General features: G+C 37.8%; 1 protein-coding gene across 1 annotated transcript; it reads right to left on the bottom strand.

Annotated features, from left to right (window-relative positions):
- Window positions 1–2,586: 2,586 nt before the first annotated feature.
- LOC113273702 (apoptosis-inducing factor homolog A-like) lies at window positions 2,587–4,109 on the bottom strand. Its single transcript, XM_026523338.1, has 4 exons — window positions 3,891–4,109; window positions 3,508–3,764; window positions 2,947–3,398; window positions 2,587–2,854 (listed from the first exon to the last, which is right to left on the bottom strand). The coding sequence occupies exons 1-4, from the start codon at window positions 4,001–4,003 to the stop codon at window positions 2,663–2,665; spliced, it is 1,014 nt and encodes a 337-aa protein (XP_026379123.1). The 5' UTR covers window positions 4,004–4,109; the 3' UTR covers window positions 2,587–2,662.
- Between the last annotated feature and the right edge of the window lie 11,031 nt (window positions 4,110–15,140).

Raw genomic sequence — 15,140 nt, 5'->3', positions numbered from 1 at the left:
GCATTCGTGATCTACATGCTCCATCTTGAGGGAGGGTATTAGGAAATAATATAGGAGACTATAATTAGAAGATATAATTTAGGTTAGTTTGAGTTATATTAGGAATTATCTTGAGAGCCAAGTCTTGTGATTGTATAAATAGCTAGAGAATTAATGAGAAAGAAATACCGAATTATTATCAATGTAATCTTTTATGCTTTCGCGTTTATCTCTCCTCTCTCTTGCTCGATCCTTAACATGGTATCAGAGCAAGGTGAGAGGGGGAGAGGAGAGGAAGAAAAGTATTTTCGTAAAGAGTTTGCAAAAAATAAAAAAAAGGAGAAGATTGATGGTCATGATGAAAATCGATTTTAGGCATGTTGTTGATGCCGAGAAAACATGGCAGATGAAGAGGAGAAAAAAAAAAGGGCTTGTCAAGCTGCGTTAGGGTTTGAGTGTTTTTTAAAAAAAAAAAAAGAAAAAAAAAAACGGCGCAAAGTTCTAATGATAATTAAACTGGTGTTTGGTTTTGCTTGAAATTAAGAAGACGTAAGGTATGTTGCTGCTCCAAAACCCGTGGCCTGTAAAGCCATGTTGCTGTTTTTCAAAGGAAGGAAGATGCTGTCATGAAAGCAAGGTTACTGTTCGTAACTTGTTGGACTGGAGAACAAGTTTTGGTCGCTGTTAGATCTGTCAAAAGAAGTGATTCAGTGAGGATGGATGCCGTAATAGGATCTGCTACCAGTTGTTTTTCTTAGACGATTGGTGGTTGATCGATGAATCTGAGTTCCAGTTTGGTTAGAGTACGGAGCAAAAAAAGAAGAATTGGTGGGTTTTGCTGGTTGTCGAGAAAAGAAGGCTGCTACAAGAATCTTGAGATCAAGAAGAAAAAGGAAGAAAAGATGGAGAAGAAATTAGTACCATGAAGATGAGTTGATGCCGACTGGATCAGAATAGGGAGTCATGGATGCAGTTGAGATCGAGAAAGATCAATGGAAAAGAGGATACAGAGCTTTGCAGTGACGATGACTATAAAACGGTGGTTTGATGATGAGGACTCGAGTTGTTGCGAGCAATCGACGGAGTTGCAGAGAATGGTTGCTGCCAGCGATAGAAGGTCCTGCAGTCGTGTAAGGAGCAGTTGTTGTTAATGGTGACTTCTGGTAATGGTCATTGCATTGTGAGAACGAGAGAGAAGCTTGAACTACAGAGAAGAAACCGAAGGGGATGGAAGAAGCTCAAGCTGTTGACTGCTGTAATAATTCCATGAAGAGAGAAGAGTATTGCCGATCGATAGTGATCATCAATGGCTCAAATAAGGAAGTTTGGGTACGACTTTTAGTTGGAATTTTTGGGTGAGATTTGATTAATCAAACCCGTGAAAAAGAACTGTTGCAGCCGTGTTATATAAAGAGGGTGAATGATTGATAAGGGAGTTGAGCAAGGTGATGTTGTCATTGTTGGCAGTGGCGATGATGATCTGCTGCTATTGTTAGAAGATGAAGATGGTCACAAGGTCCGTAAAAAAAAAAAAGAAAAAAAAAAGAAAAAAAAAATATCACAGTACGTGATGTTTAGGGTTTGTGAGGAAGTGTTATTGAAAGTCAGTAACAGTACGTGATGTGTTACAAAGAACAATCACAGTTACAGAATTGTTAGAGAAGAGATGTTACAAAGAAGAATCGTTACAGAAGCGTAACAGAAGCAAGTGTGACAGTTCTGTCAGAGGTATTGCAGAAAGCTGTTAAACATGTTGGAAGAAGTGAAGTGTGGTTGAAGAGTTTGTGGCAGAAACTTGGAGATCCTACAAAGTGTGGCAGAATTTGTAAAGACGACAGGATTGTGAGAGAATCTTGAAGAACAAAGAAGTGTGAAGGTTTCGCAAGAAGTGCGTGACTGGAACAAGAGAGAAGAAGAAACAACATTCATGTTGTGAAAAAAAAACCAATCACCAAGAGGTGATGAGAAAAAGAACAACAATAGTAGGTTAAAATCCTATGAGTTGGCGAGAGAGTACAAAAAGTATTCTATCGAAGAAACCAAGAAACCAAGAGTACAAGAAGTATTCTTCCGAAGATGGGACCGAGATGTCCTAAAACTATGAAGATGGGACCGCAATGTCCTTAAACTACGAAGAGAGGACCGAAACGTCCTTAAAATACGAAGATGGAACCGAAATGTTCTAAAACTACGAAGATGGGACCGCAATGTCCTTAAACTTGCATTGGGACCGAAATGTCCTTAAACTACGAAGAGGACCGAAATGTCCTAAAACTACGAAGATGGGACCGTAATGTCCTTAAACTACGAAGGGGACCAAAATGTCCTTAAACTATGAAGGGGACCGAAACGTCCTTAAACTACGGTCTGAAGATTTTTTTTTTCGCAAAAGCGTTGAAAAAAGAAGAAGAAAGAAGAAAACCGAAGTTAAATTTCTTTGGTCCAAGATGGGCATTCGTGATCTACATGCTCCATCTTGAGGGAGGGTATTAGGAAATAATATAGGAGACTATAATTAGAAGATATAATTTAGGTTAGTTTGAGTTATATTAGGAATTATCTTGAGAGCCAAGTCTTGTGATTGTATAAATAGCTAGAGAATTAATGAGAAAGAAATACCGAATTATTATCAATGTAATCTTTTATGCTTTCGCGTTTATCTCTCCTCTCTCTTGCTCGATCCTTAACAACATCCAATAAGAGTGGCAAAAGGGAACTGAGCCAAAGCCTCTTTTCTACCTAAGGAAATAATTGCCATATCTGAACCAGCTTTGTACTTTCTCAACTTACTTTCTTTTCCTCCATCCATCAACAACTTCACGTTCTTAGCTAGCAATACAGCATGATTCTGTGCCAGGTATCCTTGCTTCATTTCCTGTTCAATTTGAAGAATATGATGACTGAGTTAATGGAGCTTCCATTTTTATGATAATAATTGACAGGTACTAAAAGTTTACTTAGACTTACCGGAATGTCGGTAATATCCCCAATAGCAAAGACATTTTTGTGACCCTTCACCCTTAGATGTTCATCAACCATCACCCTTCCTTGAGCATCCAGAGCCTCTTCAAATACGGAGTTCTTTATCCACGATGTACCTAGCGGCCTTCCTATACAAAAGAAGTGGATGTCTGCTACGATTGTTTCTCCAGTTGATGTTTTGAACATTTTATCTCCATCTGTATGAGACTTCAAATCAACTGATTGGCCCAAAATCACTTCAACCTTTCTTGAGGTTAACCAGTCTAAAGCCTTCTTAGAAGCCTTTGGTCCAACAAAATCTAATAACCTCTGCCTACTGTGAACTAAAGTCACTTTCTTGCCAGGAAAATCAACAGCAAGCTCCCCGGCAAGTTCAACTCCACTTGGCCCTCCCCCAATGATTAAAACTGAATCTGCCGACTCTATCTTGTTGTACTCTGTCAAATTAAAAACGGATTGACATCGACTTCAGTTTGCGGATTCTATATGTACATTCATGTTTAGATAAGTTAAAATGAAAGAATCTTGTTAAGAAAATGCAAGTACCTGCTTGATATTGTTCAAGCCTCTCAGTTTTTGTCTTCGGGAACGAATCATTATGACCAGTAGCAATGACAAGGTAGTCATATGGTATCGACTCTCCATCAGCAGTTAATACTTCAGTCTCTGTGACACCAACAGCCGAAGACATTGCAAGACGCCCATTTGTGAAGTAATCACTGTGCTTCATTACCATTCTGTTCGCAACTGAAGGCTCAACTTTTGCTCTCATGCCCGCCCATGTAATTTCAAAATACTCTTTACTGTTTCCAAATCAAAAGTATCCAAAAAACAAAGACAAAAATCATGACAACGACACTAAAAAAATGGGTATGTTGAAATTGACAACTTAAGAATTTTTTCACATATATGATATATTAGATGCTTACGGATCGATGAGAACAACATCGGCATCAGATTGAAGAGATTTAGCTGCTAGCGCTCCAGCAAGTCCACCTCCAACAACAACAACCCTCTTTTTCCCGGTTTCTAATGGCGCCATTGATAATAACGAAGAGATGAAATTGAAAAGTGTATTTGCAAAGCAATAAAAGAGATTAAGAAAATTGATTAGAGATTGAAGGAATATTTTTGTTTTTGTAATGGAAATTTAAGGGATGGGGTGTAGAGTGTATTTATAATGAGTGAGAGAGCCTCTTTCGTTTCCTGAGTTATTGACAGGAAGGAAGGAGGAGGAAAGCGACTGGAAATAATTTATCTCTGACTGAGCAAAAAATAATAATTAATCTCTTTCGCTTTCTGGATATCTTTTCTTTAATATTTTTTAGTACCATTCAGGTTGGAGATGTTACGAACATGCGCACGACATTGTTACCGAAGGTTCTTTAGGATGACGTAGGTTGTGAAGTCAGTTATGGTGACAACGTAGGATGTGAAGTCAGCTAGTGAGTCTAAGGAGGATTTCATTTTGGTAGGGCTAAATTCTGTGTTTTTTTTTTAAACGGTGGTGTTTTATTAATGGACTAAGGTGCGATACGTGCAGTGCGATTGTATGAGATTTCATTCTTATCATCTATTACAATATTTGAAATAAAAGTTGGACAGATGTTGTCCTAAATTCTTGTTGTTGATGTTGTCGGGTTACCAAATTTTGTGTTATGCGTTTGGATTTTTCAGATAAATTACATTTAGCGCAATTTGTATCATTTTGCAAATGCACTATCATTTTAAAATTGTACCTCAATTTAGAACACAGATGTAGCGGTTATCGAAACACTGAAACTTAAAATTGTGCCTTAAACTCCATTGTTTCACTAAAATAATAATGATGACAATGAGATTTCTTATCTGTAATTCAACGTGAGAGACTGGGACGGGTCAAAATGGTCTCTGGTGACAGAGAATAAGGTCCGAACTCCAAAGAATGTACCATGTGGCCTTGCCATTGGAGTAGGTTTATTCAGAATCAGAATACATGCCCATGCTTATGATTGAGCATGGGCATGAAAGAAATTCTCCAGGCCGATTTAATCATTGCAGTTTCATTCCATTAAATTTATGATAGCATGATTTGAGACATATAATAGTGAACAACCAGTCAACCAGAAAAATAAATTTGTCCACCGGTATGGTTAAGGTTTTCAAAACTCTAATGTCCATCAAGTGCAATTCAAAGATTTGGGCAGAATACAATCAGACAAATTTTCTTCCCAGCCATTTTAATTTCGGAAAATGGGTCATTTGTCCAAATATTTTTAAATCACGGTTCAAATGGACGAGTAAAAAATAATTTGGGTGAAATGGTCAACAAAAAATAGCAAGGATGAAACTGGATTCATCCTAGTTTAAATTTAAAAAATAGTAAGGATGAAACTGGATACATCCTGTGTAAATTAAAAATAAGAAAAAATATTTGAAAATGGGCACGATGAAACTGGTTACATCCTGCCTATTTTTACATTTTTGTCCATTTAAACAGTATCAAAATCTAACTGTCCATTTCACCCAGAAATTGTTAATTTTGATCTTTTTAACCAATTTTGTGTTTTAATTTCATGTTAAGGAACCAAAGAATGGTATTATTGTGCTAATTAAGCTTAGGATGATATTTTCCTTTAGTCTACAGTGTAGACTATTACTGGCAGCAGTAGCATGTTTAACTGGTGCGTACGTTTTCACCCCACAACTATTTTGATAGCGGTCAAATGCTGGATCAAAGTCAAACACATTAACGGGAAATATGATACACCCGCAGACTCTTTGGCAAAAACAGCTTAAAAAATTGATATCTACACCATATGCCCACTGTCCACACATATGCAACAACATCTTCAAGATCCATCGTTTCTTATCATTATTCTTCCAAAAGGAAATTGAAAACCTCATATAATATTTTTCTTGGTTAATATATTTTGTCTTCCCATCAGAAAATGAATCATTTTTCTGCTTGATTCATAGTTACCCTGAGAAAGCATTCATGTGAATTTTACTACAAGAGCACGGGAAAAGAAGCAATTTTTAAACCGAATCCCAAGTCAAGGTGGAAAAGATTAACAACTTTTTAGGTAACGCCACCCTAGTATTTTTTTTTCGTTTTTCAGCCAATATTGTACAATTAGGGTGGGAAGTAGTTTCCCAGCATAGGCCAGAGGAGCTAAGCCTAAGCCCTTCTTTTGCAGGTATTTGAATCCGCAATTCTGTTCCAAATAAGATCATTATTAACCCTTCACTCTAATATCATACGTGATTGTAGTGCACGATGTCTTCTATCTCTTCTTCTTCTTTTCTGAACCTAAATCACCTTATGTTCCTCTTAACTTAAAACTTCTAATTAAACTTATATCTGCCAATTATTCTCTCTGGAAACGACAGATTGCTTCATTGCTTTGTAGTTATGATCAGTGTCTTGCCAAATATATCTGAAGTTCTGGTATTACTATTCATGTTTCAGATCCATAAATTGCTAAGAATCTGATTCTCAATCTGTTATAAACTACCCGGATACATTAAGATCAAGATATTTACTCGTGGTTGTTATCATCGCTCTCTGAAGACTGTCAATCTCAAGTGCTTGGATGTTCTACTTCGTGTGATGTTTGGAGACGTCTTGAATTTGATTATTATGCTAACACCAAACAGTGATCTTCATAGTTTTAAAAAAGGTATCGATTCTATGCAAGTCTATTTCAATCGTGCTAGGTCTTTTTCACATGAACTATCCCAAATTAATCGACCAATTCATGATGATAATTTTGTATTTCACATTCTTCATGGATTGCCTATTGAGTATCATGCCTTTGTTACCTCTGTTAATACTCAACAATTGAAGAATTTGGATCTTATTACTTCTATTGATCTTATAAGATCTCCTTTTAGCTGAGGAATCTAGATTTGATTTTTCTTCTTTTATTGATTTATCCAATGCATCTGTTAATGTTAGTCAACAACATAATTCGACTAAATTTTCATCTAATCCTTAATCTGGTCATAGTTCTACTAATTTTCATAGAGGTAATTCTTTGTAAGATTGTAACGATCTACGTTACAAATCAGTTTCAGAAGCAGCTCTGGGAAGAAGAAATTCGGACAAGAAGAGAAATAGAAGCTAGGTTATAATTTTCATTCAATGAATCACGAGAAAAACAATCATTGGGTATTAATAGACCAATCCTAACAACAGAATCGAACGACTATTAATGCTTCAATGAGTTACACAGAAAATAGATAACCTAAAAAAAACCGGGTCAAGCCCAAAACTCAGCTACAATAAAAAGAAAGCAAAATAACCTAAGCCCACTAACAAGACCAAGTCTCTTTCATGACAAATCCCTCTCCTTCACTCTATCCTTGTCCTCAAGGATTAGTTTGGGAAATTGTGATTTCATAGCTAATTTGTCCTCCCAGGTAGATTCTTCAGAAGATAGTCCTTCCCAGTGGATAAGGACCTGAGAAACACTTTGGTTATTCTTCTTAATTACCATGGTGTCAAGTACTTGCAGAGGTCTAATCTTCAGTTCTCCATCCTTAGTGATAGAAGGCAGTTCAGTCTGAGGAAGTAATCCAACACCCAACTTTGGATTTAGTTGAGACACATGAAAAGTAGGGTGTATTTTTGACCCTTTTGGAAGTTGTAACTTATAAGCAACCTTGCATATCTTCTCTATCACCTGATAAGGGCCAAAGAACTTATCAGCTAATTTAAGATTCCTTCTCAATTGGACAGAAGTCTGTCTGTATGGCTGTAATCTGAGATAAACCCAGTCTCCAACTTCAAATGCCCTTTCTGACCTCTTTTTATCAGCTTGTTGCTTAATTCTGTGTTGTGCAGTTTCCAGTGCTCCCTTGAGTAACTGTCCCATGTGCTGTCTCTGTTGAATATAGTCTTCAACATCTGTAGTTATGCCATGAGCTGCTGAGGTAATGCCAAACTGTGGGGGAGGGTATCCATAGAGTGCTTCAAATGGAGTGAGTTTTAGGCTGGTGTGGTAACCATTATTGTACCACCACTCAGTTAAAGATAACTAAGAGATCCATTTACTTGGTTTGAAGCTTGTCATACATCTCAGGTAAGATTCAACACAAGCATTCACCCTCTCAGTTTGGCCATCAATTTGAGGGTGATAAGCTGTGCTGAGATGCAGAGATGTTCCTAGTATTGCAAAAAGAGCTTGCCAGAAATTTCTTATGAAGACACTATCCCTATCAGATACAATGCTCTTTGGAAGACCATGCAATTTAACAACAGAGTCAAGGAATACCTTTGCTACTGTAACAGTTGTGTAAGGATGGCTCAGAGCCACAAAATAGCTATACTTGGAGAATCTGTCCACCACAACTAAGATGATCTCCCTCCCTTCAGATTTTGGTAGGCCTGTAATGAAGTCCATACTGATGTGTTCCCAAGCTTGTCCTGGTATTGGAAGTGGTTGTAGCAGTCCTCCTGGTAAGGTGGTGAATCCTTTGTTCTGTTGGCACATATCACATTCTTGCACATGCTGCAGAATTTGCTTATGCATACCAACCCAGAAGAAGTACAGTTTGGCCTTTTGGTAGCTAGCTTGTCCCCCTGATTGCCCCCCAATAACAGAGGAGTGAACTAAAGTGATAATCTTCTTTCTCAACCCACCATTCTGACCAATGTATATTCTGCCTTTATATCTGAGTATCCCCTGGTTGTATGAATAATCTTCTTATGAGGTAACTTGATCTAGCATCTTAGGAATCAACTCTTGAGCCATGGGGTCTTCTTCATAGCTATCTTGAATCTCCTTGAGCCAATTGGGTTGTACTACAGTTAATCTTCCACAAGATGAATTGTTTTCTAGTTGTACCCTGGATAATGCATCTGCCACTTTATTCTCAGCCTATTTTTTTGTATTTAAGTTCATAGTTATATCCCAATAACTTTGTTAACCACTTTTTTTGAAGCATAATATGTACCCTCTGCTCCATGAAGTATTTGATGCTTTGATGGTCAGTAAATATAGTGAATTTTTTCCCCATCAGGTAAGACCTCCACTTGGTAACTGCCATAACTACGACCATAAGATCCTTCTCATAAGTGGACATGGATAGGTACCTCTCTCCCATTCCTTTACTGAAGAAAGCTATGGGTTGATCTTCTTGCATAAGCACAACTCCTACACCAGTGTAACATGCATTTGTGGCAAGCTCAAATGGTATATTGAAGTCTGACATCCTCAGGACTGGAGTGGTTGTGACAGCTCTCTTCAGTTTTTCAAAGGCTACCTGTCAGCTTCACTCCGCTGAAAGTTATTATTCTTGAGTAACTCTGTCAGTGGTTTGGCTATTAGACCATAATTCTTGACAAATCTTCTGTAGTATCCTGTAAGGCCTAGAAACCCCCTCAAATCTTTAAGTATAGAAGGAGTTGGCCACTTGTTCATACATTCAACCTTTTCTGGATCTGCAGAAACTCCTTGGTCATTAATAATATGTCCCAAGTAATCAATTTGAGGTGTCCAAAAGAGCATTTGCTGATCTTGATGAATAGAGAATGCTCCTTGAGGATGGATAGTGCCAAGTCCAAATGCTTCTTATGAGTCTCCATGTCTGGACTATAGATAAGTATATCATCAAAAAATACTAAAATGAACTTTCTCAGGTATGGCTTGAAGATGTCGTTCATCAGTGCTTGAAAAATTGCTGGGGCATTAGTGAGCCCAAAAGGCATTACTAAGAACTCATAATGTCCTTGATGTATCTTGAAAGCAGTTTTATGAGTGTAGGTGGATACACTCTAATCTGATGATATCCTGCTCTCAAGTCTATCTTAGTAAAAACCTTTGCCCCCTTGAGTTCATCCAATAATTCTTCTATAACTGGAATTGGATATTTGTCCTTAATTGTCAGCTCATTAATCTTTTTGTAGTCTACACAAAACCTCCATCCTCCATCCTTCTTCTTGACTAATAAAACTGGTGATGAAAATGGCTTGGCTTAATTATCCCAATATTTAACATCTCCTGAATGAGTTATTATATCACCCCCTTTTGTACATATGGGACTCTGTATGGTCATAGATTTGGAGGAGTGGATAAGGGTTGTAATGGAATATGGTGTTCATGGGCTCTGATAGGTGGTAATTGTTTGGTTCTTGAAATAAGGAAGAATGGGATTGTATAATAGGTTTAAGGCAATCTGGGGTTTGGCTTGTTGAATCTTCAGCAGTGATTGCATACAGATGTCCCATAATTCCATGCCTATCCTTGTTGAAGTATCTTTTGCAAGCACTCCCTGTCATAAGAGAAATCCTTGCAGCTTCAGTGTTTCCCAATAATGTGATTTCTTACCCTTCTTTGTTGAAAGTTATGGTCATCTTTTTGAAATCAAATTTCACAGGGCTGATTTCCTTCATCCAATCCACCCCTAATACCATGTCACACCCTCCCAATACCAACAATCTCATGTTAAACTTGAACTCATGACCTTGCATACTCCACTTGAATTCATGGCATCTGGCATCACTGAGTAGCTTGTTTCCATCTGCTACAGCTACTTGAAAGTCTAAAGTTGGCTCAATGAAGGCTCCACTGCTCTTGGCAAGTTCAGGGTCCATGAAGCTATGAGTGCTGCCACTATCTACCAATATGGTAATGGGTTTTCTGTTTTTTGTCTTGCCCAGGATTTTTATAGTATTGTGAGAAAGGTTACCTGCCAGGGCATGAACTGAGATTTCTACTTTATCCTCTAACTCTTGGATCAAGGGAGAGTTGACTGGTGACTCTTCTTCAGAGGTTCCATGATCTTCATCATCTCCTACCAACATAAATAGCTGTTGTTTAGCACACTTGTGGCCTTGACTATACACTTCATCACAGTTGTAGCATAAGCCTCTTTCACGCCTTGATATCATCTCAGCATAAGTAAGCTTCTTGATAGGTGGTAGCTTGCTGCTACTTCTGCTCCTTGGTGAAGGTGAGCTGGTCTTTGGTGAAGTCACATAACCCTTATTGCTGCTACTACTGGGAATGGATAGTGGAGGAAACTTGGGAATATACTTGATCATTCTAGTTGCTTTATCCAGTATGGATTCCTGCATTCTGGCAAGGTACATGGCTTGTTTAATTTGTACTGCCAACCTCAGTTCTTCCTTCAATCCACTAACAAAACTAGAAGTGAAATACTCCTCTGTCAAATATTTATTCTTAGCAAGCATAAAGGACTTCAATTCCTCAAAAAGTTCTTCGTACTCAATCATTGTACCTTCCTGGCTCAATTTATTGAGATCTCCAACTATATCATCATGACCCAATTCTTGGAACCTAAAATTTATATCAGAAGCAAATTCATCCCATACAATGATGTTTTTACCTTCCTGATAATCTTAGAACCAATTATCAGCTTTACCTTCTAAATATAGTGAAGCTATAACTACATTTTGCTCCTTATTCATCATATGTAATTGAAAAAACTTTTTACATTTCCTAATCCAAGATCTAGGGTTAGTACCATCAAATCTAGGAAACTCAACTTTTGGTTTCTGTGGATTAGAGAATTGAGGTAAAACTTGACGATTACCTCCTATATTGCTCCCAGCTACAGGTCTCTCTTGAATAAAGGGTTCTCTGGTGGCGGAAGCACTCCATATCCCACCTTCAGTTTAGTAATTATTCTGGCTTCCATCGATTCCATCTCAGTTAGTATGGATTTACTGATGTTACCCTGGGTCTCATCGTACTTATTCAGAAGATCTTCATGACTCTTCATCAGCATATTGAACTTCTTGTGTAGATCATCAAAATCTTTATGGTTAACCATCTTTTACAGGCACTCGGATCGAGTGCTCTGATACCAGTTGTAACGATCTACGTTACAAATCAGTTTCAGAAGCAGCTCTGGGAAGAAGAAATTCGGACAAGAAGAGAAATAAAAGCTAGGTTATAATTTTCATTCAATGAATCAGGAGAAAAACAATCATTGGGTATGAGTAGACCAATCCTAACAACAGAATCGGACGGCTATTAATGCTTCAATGAGTTACATAGAAAATAGATAACCTAAAACAAACCGGGTCAAGCCCAAAACTCAGCTACAATAAAAAGAAAGCAAATTAAAATAACATAAGCCCACTAACAAGACCAAGGCTCTTTCATGACAAAGATTGAGAGCATTAACGTCTTCAGGACTTCGGCAACACTCGTTGTTTCCTGACTATGCACCTTCAGAACGGGTATGACGCTTTAACTAACTAATATCCCTTCTGCAATAGATTAATTCTACCGTGACATTCACCACTGAATTCCTAGAAGATAATATATTTTATCTCATTACTCCGATATCATGATCGAATCCACACTGATCTCATGGAATGGTAATAGATAATCTCATTACTCCGATTTCATGATCGAATCCACGGCTGATCTCGTGGAATGGTAATAGTTAATTAATTCGATTCTATGGTCGAATCCACGATCCCATGGGATGGTAATGCTCATTTTATTATTCCGAATCTATGGTCGAATTCACGGCTGGTCCTATGGATTGATAATAAACAACTACTCATTTTTATTACTCAGTTTCATGAATCATTCTCCACAGAATTTCATAAATTAGTAAAAAATACTCAACAATCGGGCATCTGAAATATCACTGAGTAAGCCCCATAAAATGGTGCAAGTGTACTCAACAATGATGCACGAACGAGCATTCGAAAATATAGACAAACGAGGAATCCTACACAAAACAGGAGAGAGAAAATAATAACATTAAAAAATAAAGAGGCGCCCATGGGCCGGGCCCACCGGCCGGCCGACCGTGCCTTAGCCGTGGCCGGTCCCATGCCTCTTCCATTATTTTTCCTTATTTTTGTTATTTTCATGAACTCATGAAAACTCCTTCATTATAGCAACTTTCCTTGTTTGAGAAAAACTCATGGTTTCTCCATATTTTCATGGTTTCATGAGAAAAAATGATATAAAATAGGGAAAGGTGTCGCGGGACCAGGCAACCTAGCCGGCCGGCCATGCCCTGGTCGGTCCCACACCTTGCAATACCTTGTCCTTTCATAATTATTATTTCCCTAATCTCATGAAACTTCTCCGATTCAACAAAACTCATGGTTTCTCCATAGGTTCATAGTTTCATGAAAAATAATAATATAAAATAAGGAAAGGTGTTGGGGGACCGGGCTACCTGGCCGGCCGGCCATGCCCTAGACGTGGCCGATCCCACACCTTACAATCTCTAAATTTTCATAATTATTATTTCTATCATCTCATGAAACTCCTCAGTTTGAGCAAAAATCATGGTTTTCTCATATTTTCTCAAATATTGGTCAAACCATGAAAAAGCCAAAAAGTCAAATGGTCACATGACCGACTAGGCTACTCACGCCAAATATTAAAATATCATTATTTTAATATTTTCCGAATTTTGATCAAACGAGCAAAGTTCTAATTGCTCATTCGAGCAAAATCAAGAATTTCAGTCAAAGATCGAACTCTTCTGAAAAACCGAGATATTGCTCAAACGCACATCAGAAAATGCTGAAACTCTCAAGACTGAGACACAAACATTATGGTGACACGGGCATGCTTCCTTGACCGACCAAGGCCGGCCCTATGGCTTGCAAGGAGCCGGTCCCACACTTTTTCATAATTTTGACCTAATTTGCTCAATTGCTCATATTGGGTCCAAACTCTTTCCAACCTACTTGGAATTTTCTCAAACGACCATCTGCTGGTCCCAAAACCACCAAGGGCCGGTTTTATGTCCTCTTGGTCGGTCCCTCACTTTTCCATAATCAGGTTTTATCACCTAATGCTCAATCGAACACTATTTCAATAAATGATAAAACTGGCATTTAATCATCATTCTTTCACCAACTGGTCAACTCAGGACCCTGGTGCATGCTCACTTGAGCACTTGTACACCACATGGACGTCCATAATCCCATGTGGTCGGTCCCTCTATCACTCATAAACTGTTTTCAACAATTCACCAATTGACGAATGATTGATCAAAAATTAGGGTTTCGAACAAACGCTCCACGAATTCATCATTCTGAGCAAGTTCAAACACTAATAAATTTATGTTGATCCAGCAATCAACATCTGGATTAATTATATAATATTCGGTAGTCTACCAATATTTTAATTAATATTTTATTGGGTCACCTCAACAATAAATAATTCGTCAAATTGAGAAATACTTGCTCAATTGATGATCCAACTATCAATGTTCAGTAATTTATCAATAATTCGTCGAATTGAGCAATACTTGCTCAGTTGCTTGAATATTGATCCAACTATCAATATTCAGTAATGAAAAAGCGGGGTCTAACAACACCACCCAATATTTCGCTTAGCAATCTATATGGAAAAACTTAAATATACTTTTAAGAGAATCAACAAGAATCAATCAATTAAAAGTATATCAACGAGTTTATATCTCTCTCTTGATTTGATTTCCTCAAACATAAACTACGAGTACTAATCAAATACAAGGAATAACTTGGATGGTACCAAAGACCAATATCCAAGTGTCAATCAATATCAATCAACAACCGTTAGGTCGGATTCTCCAATTGATTGATCTAACACACAACCTGTATTATTTCAATTATAAATATAAAACAATATAATGCGGAAATTGAAATAACACAGACACCAGAAATTTTGTTAACGAGGAAACCGCAAATGCAGAAAAACCCCGGGACCTAGTCCAGATTGAGCACACACTGTATTAAGCCGCTACAGACACTAGCCTACTCCAAGATAACTTCGGACTGGACTGTAGTTGAACCCCAATCAGTCTCCCACTGATCCAAGGTACAGTTGTACTCCCTACGCCTCTGATCCCAGCAGGATACTGCGCACTTGATTCCCTTAGCTGATCTCACCCACAACTAAGAGTTGCTACGACCCAAAATCGCAGGCTTTGATAATAAAAAAATCTGTCTCACACATCCAAGTCTATCAAAGGATCAATCTGTCTCCCACAGAAAAACCCTAAAGTTTTTGTTCCATCTTTTGATAATAATTAAGGTGAACAGGAACCAATTGATAATCCGGTCTTATATACCCGAAGAACAGCCTAGATTAATCAATCACCTCACAACAATCTTAATCGTATGGTAGCAAAACAAGATGTTGTGGAATCACAAACAATGAGACGAAGATGTTTGTGATTACTTATTATATCTTGCCTATCGGAGA

This window comes from Papaver somniferum, chromosome 4 (genome assembly GCF_003573695.1).
Source record: "Papaver somniferum cultivar HN1 chromosome 4, ASM357369v1, whole genome shotgun sequence".
NCBI classification, from domain to species: Eukaryota; Viridiplantae; Streptophyta; class Magnoliopsida; order Ranunculales; family Papaveraceae; genus Papaver; species Papaver somniferum.
This window is presented reverse-complemented; position numbering and strand designations above follow the sequence as displayed.

Excerpts from the sequence above, each read along its gene's own strand:
- LOC113273702 (XM_026523338.1), bottom strand. The coding sequence starts at position 4,003 with ATGGCGCCATTAGAAACCGGGAAAAAGAGGGTTGTTGTTGTTGGAGGT. Across the intron at positions 3,399-3,507 it reads GCTTGAACAATATCAAGCAG|AGTACAACAAGATAGAGTCG; the intron begins GTACTTGCATTT and ends TTAATTTGACAG. Across the intron at positions 2,855-2,946 it reads GGGATATTACCGACATTCCG|GAAATGAAGCAAGGATACCT; the intron begins GTAAGTCTAAGT and ends CAAATTGAACAG.